A 26,525-nucleotide genomic window follows, 5' to 3' on the forward strand; every position below is an offset into this window, starting at 1 on the left:
AAGGACACACTTGTGGGATAGTCAAAACTCTTTACCATAATATTCAAAGTCTTTCAAAAGATATCTTTAGGGCTTCCCTGGTGGCGCAGTGGTTGAGAATCCAACTGCTGATGCAGGGGGCATGGGTTCGTGCCCAGGTCCGCGAGGATCCCACATGCCACGGAGCGGCTGGGCCCGTGAGCCATGGCCGCTGAGCCTGCGTGTCCGGAGCCTGTGCTCCGCAACGGGAGAGGCCTGCATACCACAAAAAAAAAAAAGCTATCTTAACTACCTTTCCAGCTTCTGCCACTACGTCATCATTCTATGATCCCACTACATTGAACCATTTAAATAAGTTCTCGGTACAGATGTGCATTTCTCTCATTCCATTCTTTTGCCCATGTATTTTATTCAGTGTACTTTGGCATTTTTAAGACCTAGCTAAACTGTTTTAGCATAAGCTTACGAAATTATTTTTGTTATCCTAAATAAAAATCGCCTGCCAATGCAGGGGACACGGGTTCGAGCCCTGGTCCGGAAAGATCCCACATGCCGCAGAGCAACTAAGCCTGCGTGCCACAACTACTGAGCCTGCACTCTAGAGCCCGTGAGCTACAACTATGGAGCCCACGTGCCACAACTACTGAAGCCTGTGCGCCTAGAGCCCATGCTCCGCAACAAGAGAAGCCACCACAATGAGAAGCCCGCGTACTGCAACAAAGAGTAGCCCCTGCTTGCCACACCTAGAGGAATCCCGTGCGCAGCAATGAAGACCCAACTCAGCCAAAAATAAGTAAATAAAAATTTTAAAAAGAAAAAAAACACCTTTAGATCTGATATCTCTTCTTAATATAGAGGGTTTTTCTTTTAATATTTTTTAACTTTAGGTAATTGTCTTGAAATTCAATGGTAAAGATTACAGAATGGAGAAACAGATATTATTAGTTATTATTTGTTGCAAATGTACTTTTTTTTTAATGAGAGATGGCTTCTAGTACTAGATATATTTTTAAGTAACTCTCTTTCTTGTATAAGTCCCTTAATCTCTCTGATCATCACTTAACTAGAAGGAGAGTCAATAATATCATCGAGAAACTTTCAAACTTAATATTTTGTGATTCTGGGATCTAAATTTTTGCTTCTCAAATTTCAGCATATAATTTAGCCTAAGGTATTTCTTATCTCTATTCTGGGGAACATAAAAGCTGTAAATCAAAAAAAAAAGCTGTAAATCCCTTCTCAAAAGGTTTGCAAAATAAATCTCTTTAACTATATAAGTTGCTCTCAACTGAGGTTGTGTATCAGAATCATGGGACAGTTTCACCTAAATAACAACCCTTCACCCCAGCCTACTAGATGAGAATCTCTGATGTTGAAGGCCGAGGTGTGCTTTTTGTAAGTTACCTAATTGATATATGGTATAAATATAATCAGGAGTCTAGATGTGAATTTTTGCTCTTATAGAACACTGACAAAATACCAGGAACCTCTGTAACCTCACTGTAGAAAATATAACCATTTGCTCCTCAGTTCAGATTCCGTACCAGTTGCATGAAATAAAATGGTGTACTCAGTGATGGGACTAGCAATTTCGACAACCAATTCAAGTAGCATTGAATGTGTCCTTGAATCTGCAAAGGACAAAGGAGAGATCCCTACATGGTCCACAGTACTTCCTGCCCTTCATTTTGAGTCTCTGTCTCCATCCATTTACTCTAAATGCCAAGAGAAGCAGGACTGATCTAGACATAGGGGCTGTGGCTGGAAAAATGAGGGCAGGAGAGCTGAAGGCTCAAAATTTTGCACAATGTTTAAATATAATTTAAAATTATTTTGACTAAATTTTATTGCCCATCCTTGTTTCTGGCTATGAGTCAAAAGTATTAGGTTAGCAAATATTAAAAAATAGAAAAAACTCTAATGGATTCCCTAACATACTGAGTTGTTGTAAAGGTTTTGCTTCTTATTATTGTTTTTCTCTTCTTTAACTTAGAGAAACTTAACTTTTTTTTTTCTTTTTGCGGTACGCGGGCCTCTCACTGCTGTGGCCTCTCCCGTTGCGGAGCACAGGCTCCGGACACGCAGGCTCAGCGGCCATGGCTCATGGGCCCAGCCGCTCCGCGGCATGTGGGATCTTCCCGGACCGGGGCACAAACCCCTGTCCCCTGCATCGGCAGGCGGACTCTCAACCACTGCGCCACCAGAGAAGCCTGAGAAACTTAACTTTTTGACATGTTTTTAAAGTAACATGTAATCATAAAAAATTGTAATTGTAAAGGTAAAAGTAATAATCTTCCCTCTTCTACTACTCCTCCAGAAGAAACCACTGTCAGTTTACCATCCTTCCTACCGGTCTCATGCATGGTCATACACATTTGTATGTACAATATGATTCTATTTGTCATACAACCACAAATAGAATCATATTGTACATACCTTTTTTAATGAATGATGTATCATTTTCCATATCAGTACAAATAATACTATAACATACTGGTGTATATGGCTTTGTGCAATTCCTGTGGCATAAATATACCAAATCATCTTTTTTTAGTGTTATACAAATTTTCCACCCCACTACCAGTATGTGAGAGAGTGTTTCCCACCCCCCAAATCTGGCAAAACATTGAATATAATCAGACCTTAGCCAACCTGCCAGGTGCAGTCTTTTTCATTGAAAAAATTCTTCACACATATATCATACACATAAGGAAGTGACTGAGAAGATAGTCCTATACTCTGGTGAGGCAGAGTTTTTAAAGTTGACACTTGAACTGAATTTTTCTAGGCCTTCACCACTGTACAGAGTTTGGAATGAGACTTGGGTGCTGGGAATTATTTTGGACAAGGAGGGAGGTGGTTGGGGATGGCATATGGGTGATTAAGATGAGTATTAAGTAAAGTAGCAGGAGTCCCATGGCATCAAGTTGAATATACATTTCACCCGTACCAAAGGCTGCATCCTCACTGGAAAGAGGCTTTGGGATCGGAAGACTTGAGTTTGGATTCTGAACTCTGCCACTACCTCACCTAGAACCCTTGCACTAGTTACTGAGCTTGTGAGTCTCAGTGTCCTCGTTAAAAAAGTACAGGAGTACCTATCTTGCCTACCTGTCACACTGAGCAGTGTGGCAGTGCTGGACTCTTTATGAGGTATGCTTCAAAAGCGATAAAATGTGTATGATGGAATTCTGCCTCTACAACACTGATTCGCTGATGAGATTTGTGTTTAAAAAAAAAAAACTGTGGCTTGAAGGAGGAGAGTTGGGGACTTTGATAAGGTCCTTTGATTACTGATTTTGTGGCTGTCTGTAGACACAGCAAGAAAAATGTTTTGAAGTCAAGAGAAAAAAATTCTGGTAGCAGAAGGAATTGGAGTTGAGTGCTAATCAGATCATTTGTTTGAAAGAAGCAACTATTAATCTGGATCTTACTAGTCTGGGGGAAGTCTTGACTCCTAGTATGTATCGATGTTCTTAGAAGAGGAATTCCAGGTCACTATTCACCTGAGATCCTATTTACTTATTTGAGTAACAATACCATTAATAGAGGTAGGCTGTAATGTCTCAACCTCCTAGGAAAGCATGATTCCTCTGCAATATTAATGAGCTGTTGAGAGGTAGATTATACTTATGACTCCATTCACTTATTCCTTTCTATTCCCTGCATGTAATAGGAAACTCCACAGACACCCTATTTCATTTGGTCAAGTGAACCAACCTATAGCAGTTGGGGCTATTTCCACAGAAACACTAAGAATCAGCAACACAAAAACATATTTCTCTGCTCACTTCCTTGAAGTTGATATTTTTCAATAGTGTCAGGGTTTAGAATTCAAAGGAATATCTTACTATTTTCCTAATATATCAAATTTGGAGAGATGTGAGCTGCATACTCTTACTTTGCCTTCAGAAGGTATTTCAGTTTAATTCGTTTTGTTTGAGAGAAAATAAATCTCTCACGCTTAAGCCTTGTAAATTAATGTCTTCCTTTGGGAACAATGTATTTCACAAGAAATAAATGAAGTTGCAGAAGACCTTATTTCAACACTGTTTATTAAATTTAGTTCTTAAAACCTGCTCTTTTACACAACTATTAAGTTATTAGAGGTTGAAGTATATTATTTTGTCTCTTGAGAAAAAAATTAATGTGAAAATGTATCCAGAAATACCTTTCTGTTATAGTGAAATTTTGTTTTCATGTGAGTCTCAGTCATCTTCCCTGTTCCATCCTTGCCTTGGTGCCTCTTTCTTCCCTTCATTTCTCCGATGTGCAGAACTGAAGGCAGAGGTTTGGAAACTGAGGATTGTTTTTCATGGGGGCTGGTGCCCAAGATTTTTGGAAAGGGAAAATATTCTACGAAGTCTTCTTTGAACAGGATCTGGGTATCTTTATTCTGTTAGTCTATACTCTAACCCCCAAAGCTATACCTGTGGATCCTAGGAAGAGAGCTGCAGTTTCCTACCTACATATCTTTTATTTTTAAATTTAATTTTATTTTTTTATACAGCAGGTTCTTATTAGTTATCCATTTTATACATATTAGTGTACACACATCAATCCCAGTCTCCCAACTCATCACACACACACACACACACACACACACACACACATACACATACACACACACACACACACCACCACCACCACTTCCCCCCACCTTGGTGTCCATACGTTTGTTCTCTACATCTGTATCTCAATTTCTGACCTGCAAACCGGTTCATCTGTACTATTTTTCTAGGTTCCACATATATGCGTTAATATACGATATTTGTTTTTCTCTATCTGACTTACTTCACTCTGTATGACAGTCTCTACATCCATCCACATATCTAAAAATGACTCCGTTTCATTCCTTTTTATGGCTGAGTAATATTCCATTATATATATGTACCACATCTTCTTTATCCATTCATCTCTCGATGGGCATTTAGGTTGCTTCCATGACCTGGCTATTGTAAATAGTGCTGCAATGAAAATAGGGTGCATGTGTATTTTTGAATTATGGTTTTCTCTGGGTATATGCCCAGTAGTGGGATTGCTGGGTCATATTGTAGTTCTATTTTCAGTATTTTAAGGAACCTCCATACTGTTCTCCATAGTGGCTGTATCAATTTACATTCGCACCAACAGTGCAAGAGGGTTCCATTTTCTCCATACCCTCTCCAGTATTTGTTGTCTGTAGATTTTCTGGTGATGCCCATTCTAACTGGTGTGAGGTGATACCTCATTGTAGTTTTGATTTGCATTTCTCTAATAATTAGTGATGTTGAGCAGCTTTTCATGTGCTCCTTGGCCATCTGTATGTCTTCTTTGGAGAAATGTCTATTTAGGTCTTCTGCCCATTTTTGGATTGGGTTGCTTGTTTTTTTAATATTGAGCTGCATGAGCTGTTTATATATTTTGAAGATTACCCCTTTGTCCGTAGATTCGTTCGCAAATATCTTCTCCCATTCTGAGGGTTGTCTTTTCGTCTTGTTTATGGTTTCCTTTGCTGTGCAAAAGCTTTGAAGTTTCATTAGGAACCATTTGTTTATTTTTGTTTTTATTTCCATTACTCTAGGAGGTGGATCAGAAAAGATCTTGCTGTCATTTGTGGCAAAGAGTGTTCTTCCTATGTTTTCCTCTAAGAGTTTTATAGTGTCCGGTCTTACATTTAGGTCTCTAATCCATTTTGAGTTTATTTTTGTGTATGGTGTTAGGGAGTGTTCTAATTTCATTCTTTTACATGTAGCTGTCCAGTTTTCCCAGTACCACTTATTGAAGAGACTATCTTTTCTCCATTGTATATCCTTGCCTCCTTTGTCATAGATGAGTTGACCATAGGTGTGTGGGTTTATCTCTGGGCTTTCTATCCTGTTCCATTGATCTATATTTCTGTTTTTGTGCCAGTACCATATTGTCTTGATTACTGTAGCTTTGTACTATAGTCTGAAGTCAGGAAGCCTGATTCCTCCAGTTCCATTTTTTTCCCTCAAGACCGCTTTGGCTATTCGGGGTCTTTTGTGTCTCCATACAAATTTTAAGATTTTTTGTTCTAGTTCTGTAAAAAATGCCATTGGTAATTTGATAGGGATTGCATTGAATGTATTGATGGTTTTGCATAGTATAGTCATTTTCACAATATTGTTTCTTCCAACCCAAGAACATGGTATATCTCCATCTGTTGGTATCATCTTTAATTTCTTTCATCAGTGTCTTATAGTTTTCTGCATACAGGTCTTTTGTCTCCCTAGGTAGGTTAATTCCTAGGTATTTTATTCTTTTTGTTGCAACCTGTGAAGCCACCTGGTCCTGGAATTTTGTTTGTTGGAAGATTTTTAATCACAGTTTCAATTTCATTACTTGTTATTGTTCTGTTCATATTTTCCATTTCTTCCTGGTTCAGTCTTGGAAGGTTATACCTTTCTAAGAATTTGTCCATTTCTTCCAGGTTGTCTATTTTATTGGCATAGAGTTGCTTGTAGTAGTCTTAGGATGCTTTGTATTTCTGCAGTGTCTCTTGTAACTTCTCCTTTTTCATTTCTAATTTTATTGATTTGAGTCCTCTCCCTCTTTTTCTTGATAAGTGTGGCTAACGGTTTATCAATTTTGTTTATCTTCTCAAAGAACCAGCTTTTACTTTTATTGATCTTTGTTATGTTTTCTTTGTTTCTATTTCATTTTTTTCTGCTCTGATCTTTATGATTTCTTTCCTTCTGCTAACTTAGGTTTTTGTTTCTTCTTCTTTCTCTAGCTCCTTTAGGTGTAAGGTTAGATTGTTTATTTGAGATTTTTCTTGTTTCTTGAGGTAGGCTTGTATAGCTACAAACTTCCCTCTTATGACTGCTTTGGCTGCATCCCATAGGTTTTGGATCACCATATTTTCATTGTCATTTGCCTCTAGGTATTTTTTGATTTCCTCTTTGATTTCTTCTGTGATCTCTTGGTTATTAGTAATGTATTGTTTAGCCTCCATGTGTATGTGTTTTTTACTTTTTTTCCCCTGTGGTTGATTTCTAATCTCATAGCGTTGCGGTCAGAAAAGATGCTTGATATGATTTTAGTTTTCTTAAATTTACTGAGGCTTGATTTGTGACCCAAGATGTGATCTATCCTGGAGAATGTTCAAGGAATTTTCTGTTTGGATGATCTGTCCATTGATGTAAGTGAGGTGTTAAAGTCCCCCAATATCATTGTGTTATTGTCGATATCCTCTTTTATAGCTGTTAGCAGCTGCCTTATGTATTGGGGTTCTCCTGTGTTGGGTGCTTTTATATTTATAATTGTTATATCTTCTTCTTGGATTGATCCCTTGATCATTATGTAGTGAGTTGTTTTGGGTTTGTTTTTGTAGGTCCTTTTCTTCTCTTGTGTTTCCCACTTAGAGAAGTTCCTTTAGCATTTGTTGTAGAGCTGGTTTGGTGGTGCTGAATTCTTTTAGCTTTTGCCTGTCAGTAAAACTTTTGATTTCTCCATCGAATCTGAATGAGATCTTTGCTGGGTAGAGTAATCTTGGTTGTAGGTTCTTTCCTTTCATCACTTTAAATATGTCACTTTCCCACGTTAGGGAAGTTTTCAACTATAATCTCTTCCAATGTTTACCTGGGTCCTTTCTCTTTCTTCTCCTTCTGCGACCACTATATTGCAAATGTTGTTGCATTTAATGTTGTCTGAGAGCTCTCTTAGGCTGTCTTTATTTCTTTTCATTCTTTTTTCTTTATTCTGTTCCGCAGCAGTGAATTCCACTGTTCTGTCTTCTAGGTCATTTATCCGTCCTTCTGCCTCAGTTATTCTGCTGTTAATTCCTCTAGGGTAGTTTTCATTTAAGTTATTGTATTGTTCATCTCTGTTTGTTTGTTCTTTAATTCTTCTAGGTCTTTTTTAAACATTTCTTGCATCTTCTTTTTTTTAATTTATTTATTTATTTTTGGCTGTGGTGGGTCTTCGTTTCTGTTCAAGGGCTTTCTCTAGTTGTGGCAAGCGGGGGCCACTCTTCATTGTGGTGTGCAGGCCTCTCACTGTGTGGCCTCTCCCGTTGTGGAGCACAGGCTCTGGACGCGCAGGCTCAGTGGCCATGGCTCACGGGCCCAGCCGCTCCGCAGCATGTGGGATCCTCCTGGACCGGGGCACGAACCCGTGTCCCCTGCATCGGCAGGCGGACTGTCAACCACTGCGCTATCAGGGAAGCCCTCCTTCACCTTTTAATAGCACAATTTTCCATTTATTGTTGTATTAAGGCAACTATAATAAACCTTTTGTTGATGAATGTATAGTTTTTTTCTATTTTTTTCCATTATAAGTTATAGCCACGATAGGCGTTTTGACACCTTGATTTCTTTCTTTTTTTTTTTTTTTGCGGTACGCTGGCCTCTCACTGTTGTGGCCTCTCCCACTGTGGAGCATAGGCCCCGGACGCACAGGCTCAGCGGCCATGGTTCATGGGCCCAGCCGCTCCACGACATGTGGGATCTTCCCAGACCGGGGCACGAACCTGTGTCCCCGGCATCGGCAGGGGGGCTCTCAACTACTGTGCCACCAGGGAAGCCCGCACCTTGATTTTTAATCTTTTTAGGATAAATTCTTAGAAGTGGAATTGTAATTAAATTTTTTTTTTTTTTTTGGTTGCGTTGGGTCTTTGTTGCTGCTTGTGGGCTTTCTCTAGTTGCGGTGAGTGGGGGCTACTGTTTGTTGAGGTGCCCAGGCTTCTCATTGTGGTGGCTTCTCATTGTGGTGGCTTCTCTTGTTGCGAAGCGCGGGCTCTAGGCACATGGGCTCAGTAGTTGTGGGCCGCAGGCTCAATAGTTGTGGCACACGGGCTTGGTTTCTCCATGGCTTGTGGGATCTTCCTGGACCAGGGCTCGAACCCACGTCCCCTGCATTGGCAGGAGGATTCTTAACCACTGCACCACCAGGGAAGTCCTTGGAATCTTTAGATTAAAATATAAAGTGTAAGAAGATCCATCAAGTTATAAAACTTATGATTTGGTTTTTCTTCTCTACATGTGTGTTGTAGTCAGTGAGAGAGTTAATTTAAGAAAAACGTTAACCTGTAGATTCTAATGTCTTGAAATGTAAAGTTTAGAATATATTTAGAAGTGAATTAGGGAGGACTCTCAGATTTCATCAGCAATTTCAGTTACCTGAATTCTAACTCAATTTTTTAATTATAATTTATTACTGTTCATAATAAATCATCCTGTTTAATAAAAGCATGGGCCAAGGGTGTGTTTTTGAGCATAATATATTTTAACATATTCAAACCTCAGGCAAATCTGTTGCTTGAACTAAATTTTAATTTTTGTAGAATTAATATTTCTAATCTAAGCTTAAGTTAATTAACTTTTACTTCCAATTTGGTACATTTTTGAGTAAATTTAATTGAGCTGCTCTCCAGCATAAATTTATATTCATGTTCAGTTTATGGAAAATTAAGAATAGTTGAAAAGCTACCTCTTCATGATATTTTTGCATAATTAATTTTATTGAAACAAATCTCATTAAGGACTTCTAAAGTGAAAGTTTATGTAGTATAACAAAAGGATTTATATCTGTTTACTTTTGCTGAATCATTGCTAGATTAACCTAATTCTACTTCTTCTACAAACTATAAAATATTGCAGTTAAATATTCCATCTCTGTACCTGAATAGAGAGGGTTTACCTCAAATCAGTGTTTTTTGTTTTTTGTTCCCCACCCCCCCTGCCCTGAGTAGCAGAAACCAACCCCTGAGGGGAAATATGGATCAAAATGAAAACCCGTTATAATATGACGTAAGTTTTCCAAATACAGATGTTTCTTATTTGGAGCTATTGTCTTCAGTATGTAGAACTGCTGTAAGTTGCTCCTGAATGACATTTCATTCAGTTGGAAATTCAGAACTTTGGAAAAGATGAGCTAACTTACCCATGATAAAATATTAGTGTCATTCAGGACCAGAGATCATAGAGCTGAGATAGAAGTTACTGACCTTGTGGAGGATCTCAGAAAGGCCTTTTTTTGTCAGTAATCAGAAGAGGAAGCCAAACACAGATAAGAAAACAAGAATTGTAGATCAAGAGTATAAAAAGCTCCTTCATACAGAAAGTATATAAAGGTTCTTTAAACCGCCAAAAAAGAGAGAATCTTGATGGTCCCAGTCTGTGTCATATGTCCTCCAGCTTCAGCCTGGAGTGGCACGACAAACAATACTAACTTGGCTGTAAACCATTATGGATGGTGTTTGTGATGGGAAGGTTGGAAGGACCATCCCTGGTAAAGGAAGTGGTTGTGTGCTAGCAACAATCCCCAAAGTCTCTACTACATCTTTCTCATTTAGTAATATGGAAATCAATATGGAGTATCATAAAATACACCTCCCATAGTCATGGCTGGGTGAACGTGGGAAAAGATATTATTTATCACCCAAACTGGGTTACTTTTGAGAGGGAGCATTATAAATAATGGGAACAACGTGCATAAACTGGACTGTCCCAGACTTAGAATATATATGGTTACCCTTTAATGGAAGAGTTGTACATCTCAGATTTTAAGATAATAAATAGACTATTTGAGGGGAGTTGGAATAACAAGTCAGGACTAAGGATAGTTCTTCTTGCAATTATTAGATAGTATCAAAGATAAGGATATATCTAAATAATTTATTATTTTTTCTGTGTATCATTGAGTTGCCTTTGAAAGGAGAAACTTTGGGCAAGCACCTAGTTTCTCTACTTCTCAGTTCATTGGAAGTATATGGAAAATAATAATGTGTTTTCCAATCTCTAGATAATCTGAGTGATCACATACTCTGAAAGGATGAAATATTTTAACTGTTTTCCTTTGGCTTGGGTCAGAAAAAAACTTAAAAGTTAGTCAATCTTTGTCTATTTGTATAATGAAGAAAAAGTGAAATAAGTATATATTATTGTTCAGGGTGTAGCTTGTTTGCTCAAAAGGAAAGGTGCAGTCTTACAGAACTGCATACTGCATTAGGGATTTCCAAAGCCTATCAGGTCTTGCCTCTATGCATTGTGGTAAAATGCTTGATTCTGACTTGTGTATCTCAAAATTCCAGGACCTAAGATGGTAGGTGTTCAGCTCAGAGTTTATTTAATAGACACCTTTACAAAGATGACTTTAGAAATCAGCTGATTTTTTTTTTTTTTTTTTTGTGATACGCGGGCCTCTCACTGTTGTGGCCTCTCCCGTTGCGTAGCACAGGCTCCGGACATGCAGGCTTAGCGGCCATGGCTCACGGGCCCAGTGGCTCCGCGGCATGTGGGGTCTTCCCGGACTGGGGCACGAACCCGTGTCCCCTGCATCGGCAGGCGGACTCTCAACCACTGCGCCACCAGGGAAGCCCGAAATCAGCTGATTTTTATGTGCACCATACGGATGATAATACCTCTAGGTGTGCCTTAGGAAAACAGGGTTTTCAACTAATAGCTAAATCACCTTGGGCAAATTACTCAAGGTGTTGGAGTACCAGTGTCATAATCTGGTGAAAGTACATAACACCTGGTTATTCTGAGATTTAACTGAGATCCTGTGCGTCAAGAGCTTTGCAGAGTGTTTGGCACGGAGAAAACACTCAGTGGCTGGTAGTTATTATTAATTAGAATTAACCTGAAAAACTTCCAGGAGGTACAAAATGCTTTCTTTCTGTCTATGCTATACTTAGAAGATGTCCTCCATCTGTTGTTTAAACAATAGTGCCCTCAGAAAACAGCACCTTCTCAGAAATAGGAAAAGTGACAGTCTGAAGTTAATTTGCATAAAATGCATCATATTCTTTCTAATTACTTACTGAATTTTCTCTGGAATGGGTGTCCTTAGAAATGAAGAAATATAAAAAACCTGCTTATGTCATTGGAAGCTATATACCTTTTGTTTAAATAGTGAAATTGTTTTGTATACAATAAGATCTAAGAAAACACAGAAGAGATCTTCCTCTCCTGAAACTCAGAGGGCTGCTAATGTGTCATTTCTGAAGCCAGAAAAGAGACTTTGTCTTGGATTATTTTTATCCGGAGATCTGCATTTTTCCTTTTAGATTTAATCCAGTAAAATAAGGTTTCACTCTTATCTTGAGTTTCCTGTTCTGTTCCCAGTTTTCCACTGAGTAGCAGAGTCTCTCTAGAGGCTCCTGATCATTGGCAGGGAGCAGCTGCCTTAGCAGTAAATGCCACAGTTGTTGGCACTGGAAAAAACATTACCAGCAAGCAAGCTGCCTCGCCTTTCTACTGCCAGGGCCTCTGAATATTCAGAAACAGCACCAGGAAAGACTTATAACTTTAGCTTTACTCTTAGGTAAATTGAAATTAATGACTTGCTTTCTTCATTTGGGCTATGATTTTTGTCCTCTTAGAATAATACTGCCATGGATTCTATTCTATCAAGATGGAGGATCACAGCTAAAAGACAGGCATATCCATAAACATGAAACAGCTCAATTTTCTATATGTTCAAGCTTTTGCTAATCAAAAAAACTTTTTTTTTTTTTTTTAAACTTCAATCACTTTGAAGGCTGGAGCCCACCTCAGAGAAAGCATACCAGAAGTTGATTAACGGAAATGTTACTTCTATTCAGGGCTCTGTGATTCAGTGCATCCTCACTGAGCACCATTGTATGCAAGCTGTGTATGAAGGCTGGGGAATACCAAGAAGAGGACACCAGTTCCTGCCCTCAAGGAGTGTAGCTCTGTTCAGTAAATGTTATATGCCTGCATGGATGCTTTCCACCTGACAGGGTTTGACTTTACCATGCGGGTGAGGTGCAAATGGACTAAGAGGAATTTTTTAAAACCTAGTGCCATAGAATTCAAAGACAAGAAGGTTTGATAAGTTGTGGTTTAGGAAAGACTTTCTTAAAGCAGAGGCCAGGCGCTGTGGGGAAGATATTCACACATAATCACCTGAGTGCCAGGCGTTGGATCAAGCATAGTCCATGCATTGTCTCATTTTAAAATTGTGATTTAAACTTCCTGATTTGCAGTTCATTATCCGTTAAAGAGATTGAAAATTATGGTTAGCAAAAAAGGTGATCATGCTAGACATACTGTGTTGTAGCCAGGCTTTGTCACTTAGTACATTTTTGATATTTCTTATGTCATTAAGTATGCTTTTTCACATCACTCTTAATGACTACATGACTTTAACTATTTCCCTTATAACTAAGTTAGGTAAGAAGATGTAAATATAAGAAAAATAAAACCATAAAAGTATTAGGAGAAAATATGTTATCTAGAGGGTGGGTACTTAAAAAATGATTTTTATTTTAGAGCAGGAAAATTGAGAGGAAGGTAAAGAGATTTCCTATGGACCCCCATATCCCCAAACATGCACAGCCTCCCTCATTACCAACATCCCCTTCCAGAGTGGTGCATTCGTTACAACTGATGAACCTATATTGACCCATCGTAATCACTCAAAGTCCGTAAGTTTACATTAGCACTCACTCTGGGTGTGGTACATTCTGTAGGTTTGGACAAATGTATAATGGCATGTATCCATCATCATAGTACCATACAGAGGGTGGGCACATTTTTAAATACATCATGTTAAAAAGGCAGAAATCTTAACAGAAAAATGAGTAGTTTTAACACATAAAAATTAAAAATCATTTGGGTATCAAGATTACTGTAAATAAAATTTAAAGACATTATTTAATTCTCACAATAGTTTTATGAAATAGGTGCTTAGATTCCTTTTAAAGAAGAAGAAACTGAGACGCAGAGAAATGACAGTGTGGAGATCAGTGGATTTCTGGGAGATTGATTATCTTGGTGAAGAACAAAAGCTGATAAAATGAGAGGCATAGTGAAGCAGTGGTTCAAGTTTAGTCTTTGCAATAGCCTTTGATATGAGTACCAGCTTTATCACTTTGAGGTGATGGATGAGCTTCATTTTAGACAGTTAAAAATATTATATTTTCATTCCATCCTTTGAAGTGTTTATTTCCAAATACTTTCTCATTATAGCTGTTATGACAAAAATGATACCTTTTCCAGATGTCTTCAAATGCAAAAGTTCAGAGACATCAAGGACAGACAAATTAGATGCTAGCTTCATAAAGCATAAATTCCTTTTTACTATCCCTTATATAGTGTACTATACTATCCCTTAAATAATAGAAATTATCAAGGCCTCAGTTAAAAAGGGACAGTATGACATAGATCATTACTTATTGAAGAGACAAGAGAGAAAAAGCCCAAACTGTGTGAGCTCTTATCAAATGGCTGAAATAAAATAAAAGATTGATTATGACTACCATCATACTTCAGCAGTGGGAAAATCTGGAGTGAAAAAATTTAGAATATAAATGTTTTTAGATCATATTTAGGTGAATTCAATCAAGTTAAAAATCCCACCACATCTTGGATAAGAATGGATGCCTCATTGATTGGGTACAGTAAAATGTTTCAGTGCAATTGCTCTAATATTTGACTTAAAATGGGGATGTAATATTTACATCCTCTGGAGTAACAAGATTTATGCTATGTAATAACCTTGACACGTTTACAGAATCATATTTAATGGACACTCCAGAGCTCTGATGAATACCACAGTTTGGTCTGTTTTCTGCATTTTTTAGGAGTCTGGAAAAGCTGTAGGAAATGAAATATCTATCATAAGGTTTTTGCATCTAGCTCAACTGCTGCTGTCAAGTTTAGCAAAAGGGTCAAAAACTGTACGTTCTTTATTAACTGCATTCAAATTAGAATTTAAGAGATTTTAGCAGCTGCTTGGAATTAGTGTTTGAATCTATACGCTGAAGAATGTTAAGAGTTTTAGCATTAAAGAGTCCTACATCTACCTACTTAAAAATGAATGAACTTCATTTTCTAATTCCAAGTACATACACATATACTTGTATACATGTATATATACATATATAGTTTCATACAAAATATATATATATTACAATTTTACAAGTGCATTTGATTTTTTTCCCCCACAGATAAACAATCAGATCCTGTATGGAAGAAGTCATCAAAATGCATCTGCCATTATTAAGACTGCCCCGTCAAAGGTCAAGCTTGTTTTCATCAGGTAGGATAGATACATCTGGTTTTCTAAAACTTAAGATCTCCTCTTGAGATGTTATCATTTGTGTAAGACTATTTCATCTTTCGTCTGTTTAACAAAATCACTGTATTCTAAAAATGTATTTCCCTCTTGTGACTGTCACTTCAAGAAAAGTATAGATCGTTTCGATTGTGATGTGTTCTTGTTATGTTTCACATGATAGAAGTGGTAATTGAGGCTTGTACTTTTATTTCCATTTAAAAAAAATTCTTCCTGATTATCCTCTTTATAAACATGATAGAATATTCTAGCTTCTCGTCCTGCTGTCACCATCATTTGGTAATTTGCTGAATCATTAATGCCTTCATCAAAGAATATGCAGGAAAAAAAGAACCCAGGAAAATTTTAGAAGCTTCGTATTAAGAGTGCTGGTGAGAAATACAGAGGGGAGGAGATGTGAGCTCTGCTGTCTGGAGTTGTGTGGTCCGTTTAGGGCTCCACATTTGCCCACACCTCATCTGCTAGCTGACTGAGCCCTTTTGGCTTAAATGAGTCAGAATTGGGAATCCTTATTGGTGGTGGCCATCACCAGCAGTGGAAGGAAGCTTGATTCCCTGTTATTGGACTGAAATGACAGATGAGTCTGAATTATTCTTGGGGATGTAACTAACCCTGTATGTTAACTGTCATGCTGTTTCTTTTTGCTTTGGGCCTCAGTTATTATCTGTAAAATGGGGGCTATAATGCACTTACCTCACTCATTGTGGTGTTTCAAAAATTAGAAATGCTTACCACAGTGCCCAGCATGGAGTAAAGGCTTGAAAAAATGTTAGCTGGTCCTTTATGACGGTGATGATCATTGTTTTTCTCCCCCTTCTCTATAGTTACCTGTTAGTAAGACCTGTCCACTCCCAGGAGATGGCTGGGATTAGGGGAGTTTTATTCCCAGATATGGGCACTAATGTAGGTGATTGAAATATTCCTTCCCATGCCATCACTTCAGCCTCACAGGCGTTGCTGCTTTGCTCCTGAAGAAATCCTACACTGATGCCCTTTTCTCTTGCTCAGTAACACTTTCTGGATTTCCAGGGGTTTTACCCTTGTTTCTAGGGGGAGAAACCTTCCTCCTCTCATCTGTCTTTATGTATTTATTAAGACGACCACCTCTGGCTTACTCACCTTGAAGTCCTCTGTCAGACACCAATCTCTTTTCTGGGGTTTCTTGGCCCTTGCTGTTGCCAGAGGTTACAAAATTAGATGAAAACATGAACAGACTTGAGGAAAGGTCAGCCCCTCAAAAATTTAAGATGTCCATCAAGAGAAGTGCATACAAGTAAAGAGGTGAAGCCATTTAGGCTTTAGAACTTTATGTAAAGCTGTGTGAGGATCACATGAGAAGACGTTAGATAGCACTCAGTAGAGTCTGCACATCAGTGCTCGGCACATGGTGGTGACTGCTGCAAGGGACATTATTAATGATTAACATTACTGTTACCTCTTCAGCGTTTGTGGGGCCTTTATTACTCATGCCGGGTCATCCCATTTTAAAGGGAGCAAAAGAAAATTGAGTAGGATCCAAAGGAAATCATTTAATGCAATTAAGTAGTTGGGAAATAGAACCCCCCTCCTTCAAGAAAGAAAGGTTAAATGAACTGCAATTATTTAGAGTACAGAAGAGAAAGCTGAGTAGAATTTTAATAATAGTAATATACTCCCATTAATTTAGTGTCTGGTGGTTTCAATTTTGATCAGAATCAAGAAAAAAATTTGTTCAGGAAATTAATGGTGTAAGCGTGATTGAGGATGCTGCTGCATACTTATTTACTGGAAGTGATTTTAAGAAATTTAGAAGGATCAAACTACATTCAAAATATGTCATCTAATTATGAGCCTTTCTTACCTGGTCATTACATTATAGTGCCTAGCACACAGTGGGCATTCAGAAGGCTTTATTGAATAAATTTCCTTTCAGCTCCTACTGAGCAATCCAGATTATTTATTCTCCAAAGGCAGCAATCATAGTAAGTTAGTGTGACTTATTTTGGGGATTCAAAAATGCATATAGACATATAACTCATATTTTACAAAATTCCTCATACTTCAGTCCCTCTCCCTACTACTTTCTCAAATAATCTAACTTAGGAAGAGTTTCTATATCTTCTTTTATAGGGGGAAAAATGATGTGGGCTTGATTCTGAACAATCTAGTCATATCCACTTTTAGACTATCTAAAGGGAAATGAGCTTGAATTGTATCAAGAGAGATGTATGCGCTGCTTACAACCTTTTGTTTCATTCAATAGATATGTATCTAATAATTTGTGTGCCAGCATTTTATTAATTAATTAACGCTTCAGTGTCCATAGGGAAGGAACTAGTCATTTGACAAAGAACTCTTACCTAAAGTCATTTGACTAAGAACTCTTACCTTGTTTTCTAAAACAAGACTGAACTCTAAGGCTTAGTGATTAAAAAAAGAAACCACAGTTCACCCTGCCTGGGCTTGAAACCTACTCTGTGATATCCCAGCTTTGTGAGCTTGGTCAGTTTCCTGAGCTTTGGTATGGGGATAATATAGCTAACTCTATATTTATAATGTATTTATACATGTCTAATGTATTTATACATGTAAATTGCCTGGCAATATGGACTCAACAATGGTGGCTGCTATAGTGATGAAGGTGCTGGTGATGATGTTGATGGCAGAAGAAGGCGGGGAGGGAGGGAGGACAGAGGTAAAAGAGAAGGAAAGAAGTATTTAGGGAGAAGGGAAGAGGAGGGGTGAAAAGAAGAACCACTTCTCATATATACTTTGTCTCATTCCAGAATCTTGACCAATTTTTGAGTGAAGCGCATTCACAGTTTTAGAATGCTTTAATTAACATCATAATGATTAAGCCCTGGAAGAGATAGGTACGGACATTATATACAACCATTTCTGGTACATGTTAGAATAAGAGACAAGGACACAGCCTGCCTAAAATGTCTTTTATTTCCCTGTCTGTTGTTGTTGAGCTGCTGCTGCTTCTGCTTCTGCTTCTGTTTCTTCTCCGTGGTCTTCTTTTTTAAATGATGACCTGATCCTCCAACAAGGAGTAGAACGCTCTTTAATTGAGGACTGTATAAAGAAAAATCTAATTAACATCAATTAATCCCCATGTCAATAAAATGTATTATAATAGATTTTACTGAGGTAAGTGATATCAAGTAGGGTCGGAATTTAAAGCACTTAAGGAAATCAAAAAAGAAAATACTTCATTGCTTATCAGCTCTTTACATCACCAATAAGGGTATCGTGGTAGATTGGTGTCCTATTCATGTGTAGTAATAACCTGTGCATTTTAGGTGCTATCCAACACATCATCCTCGCTTTTTCAGGCTGATTGTCTAGTTCATTACTCATTTAGATACATCTTTCAGCCTCTGCCTATAAATTACCTCTTTCAGGCTATTGTTACAAGGACTCTAATTTTGCTTATTTTGGAACCAAATCCTGAAACAATTAAATATTGATTTGTTACCAAGTTTCAGGAATTTAGCACTTAAATCATCTCAGTACAACAGACGCAATTGTACTTTTCCTTAAAACGGCATAACTGCTTTGTGTGATATAATGTTACTTTAAAAACTGATTTTTATAAATTGTATTTCTTTGATTAGTGCTTCTCTTTGGCAGTATTTCCTTCCTTAGTTGAAATTAGTGATTCCCTGTGCATTTCCATTATACAGAAAATTTTGGCTTTTATACCTGAGCAACTCTCTTTCAAATTTATTGACAATTGAGATAAAAATGGGAACTGGCCACAGGTTTGGGAGAATGATTAGTAGTAATCACAGAAAGCTGTTAAAATATGCTGCAGGCAACATTTTAATTAACTAGGGTCTTTAATCTGTAGTGATGTACATTTGTGTGATCACGTCCTTATATTCTTTTAACACTTGTCTTTATTCATATACTAATTGATCTGTAATTCACAAAAGGGGTGTGTGAGTCATCAAGGAAAATTAGCAAGTTGCTGCTGTGTATATATGACTTACATAATCACTTTTTGCCCTTTTCTCCCTACATTGCTAGATTTTGGACAATCCTGTAATCATGTAATTGTGCCCAATGCACATATAGACTCTGGTATACTAAATTATTCTACTCTAGATCATCTAGATGTATATTACAATCTGGGGGCTTACTGTGTAGCACACATTCAATTCTGTGAGTTTTCCTATCCCACATGAGCCCCTCTACACAAGCGCTCCAATTTCAGTACAGGAGGAACTCTGTGTTAATACGATCAAGAATGAATTGCTGTATGTGGCAGTGCAGGGATCCAAGAAGATTAATGATCTCGCCTGCAGCTCTTGTAATACCTTCCCCCACTATCGAAAATTAAATGTCATGTATAACAACTCACTCTCCATTACTTAATTACATGTGGAAAATGCGTACTGTTAAAAACTGCTGGGGCTAAAGGAGGCCAAATGAAACTGAAACCCTTGGAAAGATTTAGTGCTAGCTGTCAAGCCCTAACAAGTGAAAGGGGACTCGCCATGGGATCCACCTTACTGTATCCACTGAACGTGTCTTGTTTTTGTAATTAAAAATATGGTGTGGCCTGTTATCCTCTAGCCATGTCCCTAAAAGATGAAGTTGATTTGAAATTAATGTGAATGTCGGAGTAAGTCCATCTGAATTAACAAATTGAAAGCCTGTTTTTAAGACCTTTATTGTGCTCTTGATTCTTTACATCTAGTTTTGATCAATAGGAGGGAAAAAAGATTGTGGGAACAAGTATGAATTTGACTTAAGAAACATTCATGCATTTGTTTGACAAGTATTTGCACAGTGCCTACTTGTGCTAGTGTTGTGGAGCGAGTGACACAGAGAACACAGTCTCTGCCCTAAGAGAGGACACAGAGAGTAAAACAGTCCAGTACCTTATCCAGTGGTGTAAGTGCTGTGATACTATAGGAACATATAAGAGAGACACCTAGCCTGGTCTTTGAAGCCTGTGGGAGGGTGTCACAGAGAAAGACGTTTAACCCCAGACCAGAAGGATAAGTAAGCAAAGTCATAGTATGTATAGAAAGCGAAAGATTTCTAGAATTGGATGTTATGCCCAATATACCTGAACATTACTTCTAGAAGAAAAGCAGTCCTTCTTTAGGAAAGTATCATTGGATGAACACAGCTATGTGTGTCATTTGATTTGATTTCTGTAAGCAAGCATCTTTCTCACTCTCATAGACCATTAAAGGACATTAAAGAATGTAAGGCCCCTTTTCAAGTGTACAATAAAATATCATCCATGGCATATATGACAAGAAGGTTTGAGGAGGAGGCCTGTCATTAGCACTGAACCATGTTAGCAGTTGTAGGAAGTAGACACTCTCCTGTAGTTTCAAGGCTCTTCTGTTTCTTTGTTTAGTTGGACCGTGTGGTAGATCCATATAAGTCTCTCAGGTACTCTGAAATGATGACTCTTGCTTATTTCTTCCATACTTGTGTCCTGTACTATCCATTTTAAATAGTAATTTTAAATTCATAAGTAGAATTTATAAGACTTTTGGTTCAAGAACAAGGTGAAATTAGAGTGTTTTGTGTTTTGATCTTTTGTCAAAAACATTGGGATTTATATATTGCTCCCTTTGACAGACTGTGGTAACCTTGGGAAGCTGTATATTTAATCCAGTTATCATTCCATCGGGTCATACATTTCTGGAAACATCATGACAGCCTATGACATATTCTTTTGAATATCCACAGTAGCCATAAATGTTTCTCTTTTGAGGGTGGCTGTAGCTAGGTAGTCTGAAGTAACCAAATATTTTACAGGGCCATTCGTGAATTCTGATGAATTTAGTCAATTAGGTAAAGTGCTGCTACCAAACAAGCCCATCTTTCTTGTATGACTTGTAAAGTATCTTTGAAAACCACTGTTATTATTGCATGAATAGAATTGCTAACTTTTTCTTTGCTGCTCCTATTTCTTAATACCAGCTTGTGGGAATCATGACTATATTTGTTTCACTTCTTTTGGCACTCAGCTAGTTGTGATAGTCACAGGGATGATGGGATTTATTTTTTTTTTTTGGCAGTATTTTTACACCTTTCTACACAGTAGAATGCCTGTTTCCTTTGATAGACTCCTCTCCCCCAAACACACACACACATGCACACAATGTATATAGTATGATGGAACAGTAAAAACAGTAAATCTAGATACCTGTCTCCCTCTGTAGAAGCTGAAATAGATCTCTCTTTCACTGCCAAGGTGTGGCCAGTGGGTGGTCATGCAACCTAAGTTTGGGCAGTATGATACCTTAGGCTTAGAACAGGAAGCAAGTAATGTGAGTGACTTTATATGTACGGTGTTTATTCATGGAGCCACAGGGCCTTGATCAGAGGCTCCTGCTATGACATCATTCTGCATCCTGCTTCCTTGTCCTCTGGAAGTCTCTTAGTTCCTGGTCTGTTCCAAGTCTGATCATATAGCCTGCCTATGTTTTGAGAGATTCCAATATCCCTCTAATAAATTACCTTTTGCTTAAGGTGGCCTAAATTCATTTCTGTTGCTTGCTGCCAAAGAATCCTAATGAATGGGAAGGATGCTAAAAGTAGAGCTCTCTGAACAAATCATGAGCAACCAGAGTGAGTTCTCTCTGCACATATGCTTGTCACATGTAGGCTCTAAGCCTGGATCCTGAGAAGGTTTTATCTTTCAGACTTCTTTAGCAGAGCACAAGACCTCTGAACAAGTCTCTACTGAGGATCTCCAGTATGACAGGTTTCCATTGCCATTGGCTCTTGAAATGAGATTACCACGATGATTTCAGAGAAATCAGGCAAGATTTTTCCCAGATTTATACCTGCAGGAAGAGTCACCTTTCCTAGCACATGGCCTTCCGGTGAGGGCTGGATACCTGAACAACATTTGGGCTTTGCCAGCCGGAATAAAGAGGAGAATGGCTGTGGATATCTACTGTACTATCTTTAGAAAGAGTCTCTATGAGAAACTTGGTAGGCTGTCATTTATCCCATCCAGTCCTAAAGCTCCCCATAGTAACTCTCCTGCCAACCTTCACTGCCAAATATTTTATGAGTCAACTTTTCCTCTGTACAAATGGCAACCATTATTTAGAACTTACCTGGGGCCACCTTTGTAAAATGTGGGTCTAGATGCTGAGTTACTCCCAGCAGCCCTCAGTTCGTGATTGACATTGTTAGGAATGCCAAAAATGGAGTTCATAATTCCACTCACTAGGCATTTATTTCAGATTCAGCATATTTAGCTATTTTGGTGGTTTTTCCAGTTGGAAATTGGAAGCTATTTAGTGTATTCATATAGTTAGAAATACCTCCTGGAATCTTTTCAGAAAGGAGTTTTGCTCCCACTGAGATATAATGATTTGCTTTGTTTTATGTGTTACTTCTGGTTCATTTACATGGAGCTTTCCTGGCTGAATGTTAATTCAATGTCATGTTCCAATTAATATAGCAAATGTAGAGTTTATTTTCAAGTGTCTCACATCACTGTACTTATTGATAATACAGTCAGAAAAAATTATCTAGGCCTGTTTAGTTGTGTTCATTTATTCAGCTTTTTGTATGTGTACACCTAAACAATGTGCTAGCCACTAGATTGTAGTTATAATCATTTTAGAACAGGTTGCAAAAAATTAAATCAACGTACTCAGCACTCCTGGTTGAATTCAGGCACATAACTTCTACTTTTGATATAATGCTGTTTTGTGGACATAAAATAAGATTTATGGGTTTAGTGAAAGTGAATTTTCAAGTGGTAAGACCAGAGCAGTCCTGAAGACAAAATGGTTTTAAGTGATATTCTAAATAATTCAAATGTATTCTCATCACACTTGTACTTTGTTTGGTCTTAGTTAATTTTTTTAATTGTGGTAAAATATGCATAACATAAAATCTACCTTATTAACCATTTTTAAGTGTACAGTTAAAGTAGAATTAAGTATATTCACATTGTTGTACAGCCATCACCGCCATCTATCTCCAAAACTTTTTACATCTTGCAGAACTGCAACTCTATACCCATTGACAAATAATACCCCATTCTGTCCTCTCCGCCCCCACCTCCAAGCTCCTGGCAACTATCTTTCTACTTTCTCTCTCTCAATTTAACTACACTAGGTATCTCATAAAAGTGGACTCATACAGTATTTGTCCTTTTGTTACTGGCTTATTTCGCTTACCATAATGTTTTCAAGGTTCATCCATGTTGTAGCATGTGTCAGAATTGCCTTCCTTTTTAAAACTGAATGATATTCCATTGTATGTTTATCCATTCATCTGTTGAGAAACACTTGGTTTGCTTCTACCTTTTGACTATTGTGAATAATGCTAGTATGAACATGAGTGTACAAATGTCCGTTTGAGACTCTCAATTCTTTTCCATATATACCCGGAAGTGGAATTGCTGAATTATAGGGCAATTCTATTTTCAGTTTTTTGAAGAACCACTATAGTTTCCATAGCAGCTACACCATATCACATTCCTACCAACAGTGGACAAGGGTTCCAGTTTCTCTACAACCTCACCAACTCTTATTGTTTTCCATTTTTTTGATAGTAGTTATCCTATTGGGTATGAGGTGGTATCTCATTGTGGTTTTGATGTGCATTTCTCTGATGATTAGTGATATTGAGCATTTTTTATGTGTTTATTGGCCATTTGTATAACTTCTTTGGAGAGTTGTCTTTTCAAGTCTTTTTCCTGTTTTTTAATCAGGTTGTTTGTTTTGTTGTTGAGTGGCAGGAATTCTTTATGTATTCTGGATATTAACTCATTATCAGATATACGATTTGCAAAAGTTCTCTCCCATTCCATAGGTTGCCTTTTCACTCTGTGTCCTTTGATCCACGGAAGTTTTTCATTTTAATATAGTCCAATTTATCTATTTGTTGTTGCTTGGGCTTTTGGTGTCAAATCCAAGATATCATTGCCAAATCCAATGTCATGAAGTTTTTCCCCTATGTTTTCTTTAACAGTTTTATAGTTTTAGCTCTTATGTTCAGGTCTTTGATCTATTTTGAGTTAATTTCTGTATATGGTATAGGGGAAGGATCCAACTTCATTCTTTTGCATGTGGATATCCAGGTTTCCCTGTACAATTTGTTGAAAAGATCATCCTTTCCCCCATTGAATGGTCTTGGCACCCTTGTTGAAATCATTTGACCCTACACTGAGGGTTTACTTCAGGGTTTTCTTTCTATTCTATTCCATCGGTCTATATGTCTGTTCTTAAGCTAGTACAACATTGTTTTGATTGCTATAGCATTGTAGTACATTGTGAAATCAGGGAGCGTGAGACCTCCAACTTTGTTCTTCTTTTTCAAGATTGTTTTGGCTATTCCGTATAAATTTTAGGATGCAACACACTTTCACTTTTAAAAGAAGGAGAAATGCTCCTTGGAGATATCTCAGACCCTGATAAATGAAAAGTTATGTAATTCTACAAATACACACACACACACACACACACACACACACACAGCCCATTACATCAGATGTCTTTTTTTTTTCCTCATTCAGAAACTGTTGTCATGGGCTCAGTGTGCTTTCCTGAAGATAAGTATGTTCTCCTCATATCTCACTAATCTTTCTTTTAACCACAATTTGTAGCATTCTTTTAGAGTTTACATTAGAGAGAGAATCTCATATTTAATCCTAAGGAATTAGTCAATGATTACTGGATTGATGCTTTAAATAACATGTTATTGAAATCTCTTACTACAACTTAATTATAGTTACAACTTTGATGGGTAAGGAATAAACATAAAGGGTTTTATCAACAAATCCGTGTATGTGACATGTATGTGCTTCTAAGAATGCAGTGAAGTATTCTTTGAAGAATAGAAAGAAGTTGCTGAGAAAAGCCATGTTAGTAGTTTAGAAATTCAGAAGAGAGAGAGATTACTGTTGTGACAGTGGTACAGCAAGAGCTAGTTAATGCTACCTGGGCAGATTTACATAGGAAAAAATTAAGTCTAAACTGCATGAACAAATTTAATTCAAGTATTTATTGAGTACCTACTGTATCTCAGATACTATATAAGACCACGGAGTTAAGTAAGAAGTTATTCAAGAACTTCTAAGACATGCAGATAAATAACTATACATCAGGCAAAACTAACACCAATAGAGCGAACTCTATGATGCTGGGTTATTTAGAGTGCATTTGCAGGCTTGGTTGCAGAGAGGGGATTTCACAGTTGAGAGGGGAGTGATTTGGATTGACTGAGACACAGAGAAAGCTGTTGTCACAGTATAGACGATGTGAAAAGTGCATGAATTAGGATGGGGACATTGAACTAGAAGAAAAGAGAAAAAAGGATGAAATCTTTGGAATGAGACCTTTAGACTGAATGCTTTCTTTGGGTGTAAGAGTTGATGGGTGAATGAATCAAGAGTAACTGAGGACTTAGCACCTGAAGATGTAAGCATCTGAGACTGAACATCATAAAACATTAACTGTTAACTATTGTTCCTATGCTTTAGTGTTATGACATTTATGTTATCTCTCAATTCTGTTAGAAGATATTATCCTAATTTTATAGATTAAGAAGTAAGATCTTTTAAAAGTTGCATAGTATCTTGCATCTTACTGGTAGAACTGCAGATGGAACTGTACATTTACCTAGGTCTGCTTAGGACTAAGCACATAGATGTCTTACACATTATATAATCATGAATTCATTTTTAAACTGGGGTATGATTTATACTCAATGCAATAGATTTTAAGTGTTCAGTTTGTTGAGTTTTGATAATACAAAGCATACACCTGTGTAGCCATCACCCAAAACAAAAATGTAAGAAATTCATTCACCAGGAAAGCTTCCTGGTGCTCCTTTCCAGTCAGTCCCTCCCTGCAGAGCCAACACTTCTGATTTCTGTCACCACAGATTAGTTTTAACTATTCTTGAGCTTTGTGTAAATAGAATCAAGCAACATCTATCATTCTGTGTCTGGTTTCTTTCATTTTACATATTTTTTTTGAGTTTTATCCTTGTTGTCCTATATATCAATAGTTCCTTTAATTACTGAGGAATATTCCAATCTATGAAGATACCACAATTTCTTGATCCATTCTCCTGAAGGTGGACATTTGGGTTGTTTCCAGTTTTTAGCTATTCTGATTAAGGTACAAGCATGACTTTTCGGAAAAAAATTTTTATAGAATAAACTTGTTTAGAACATCTTTGAGTCAGGGTAGACTCAATAATGCTTCAAACATTAACTAACAGCCCAAATGTCAGTCGCTTAAAACGACACAGTGTTTCTTTCTTTCTCATTTTACAGGTCTACAGGGGCTCAGCAAGGGGGCCTCTCTGCTCCCTATGGTCAGTTAGGTACCCAGGCAACAGAGGTTCCATCTCAGCCTGTGTTTCCATGATCACCAAGGCAGAAAAGGAAACGTAGTTAATCGAGAACTGGCTCAACTTTAAAGGTGAAGAAAACTACCAGCCAGAGGATTTAGGAACAGCCCTACTCACTGTCAGAGAAGAGTACTGAGGGAATAACACTCCATCAT

The 26,525-nt window shown here is 37.6% G+C and overlaps 1 protein-coding gene across 6 annotated transcripts in view; it reads left to right on the forward strand.

Annotated features, from left to right (window-relative positions):
• The window catches only part of PATJ (PATJ crumbs cell polarity complex component), a 336,033-nt gene that overhangs the window by 209,318 nt on the left and 100,190 nt on the right, over positions 1 to 26,525 (forward strand). For all 6 annotated transcript variants that reach the window (XM_024740399.1, XM_024740403.1, XM_024740400.1 and 3 more), the window contains one exon: positions 14,900 to 14,991. In XM_024740399.1, coding sequence (XP_024596167.1) covers positions 14,900 to 14,991 — 92 coding nt within the window. The remainder of the gene's footprint in view (positions 1 to 14,899; positions 14,992 to 26,525) is intronic.

This window comes from Neophocaena asiaeorientalis, unplaced genomic scaffold (assembly GCF_003031525.2).
Source record: "Neophocaena asiaeorientalis asiaeorientalis breed wild unplaced genomic scaffold, Neophocaena_asiaeorientalis_V1.1 scaffold581, whole genome shotgun sequence".
Classification (NCBI taxonomy): Eukaryota; Metazoa; Chordata; class Mammalia; order Artiodactyla; family Phocoenidae; genus Neophocaena; species Neophocaena asiaeorientalis.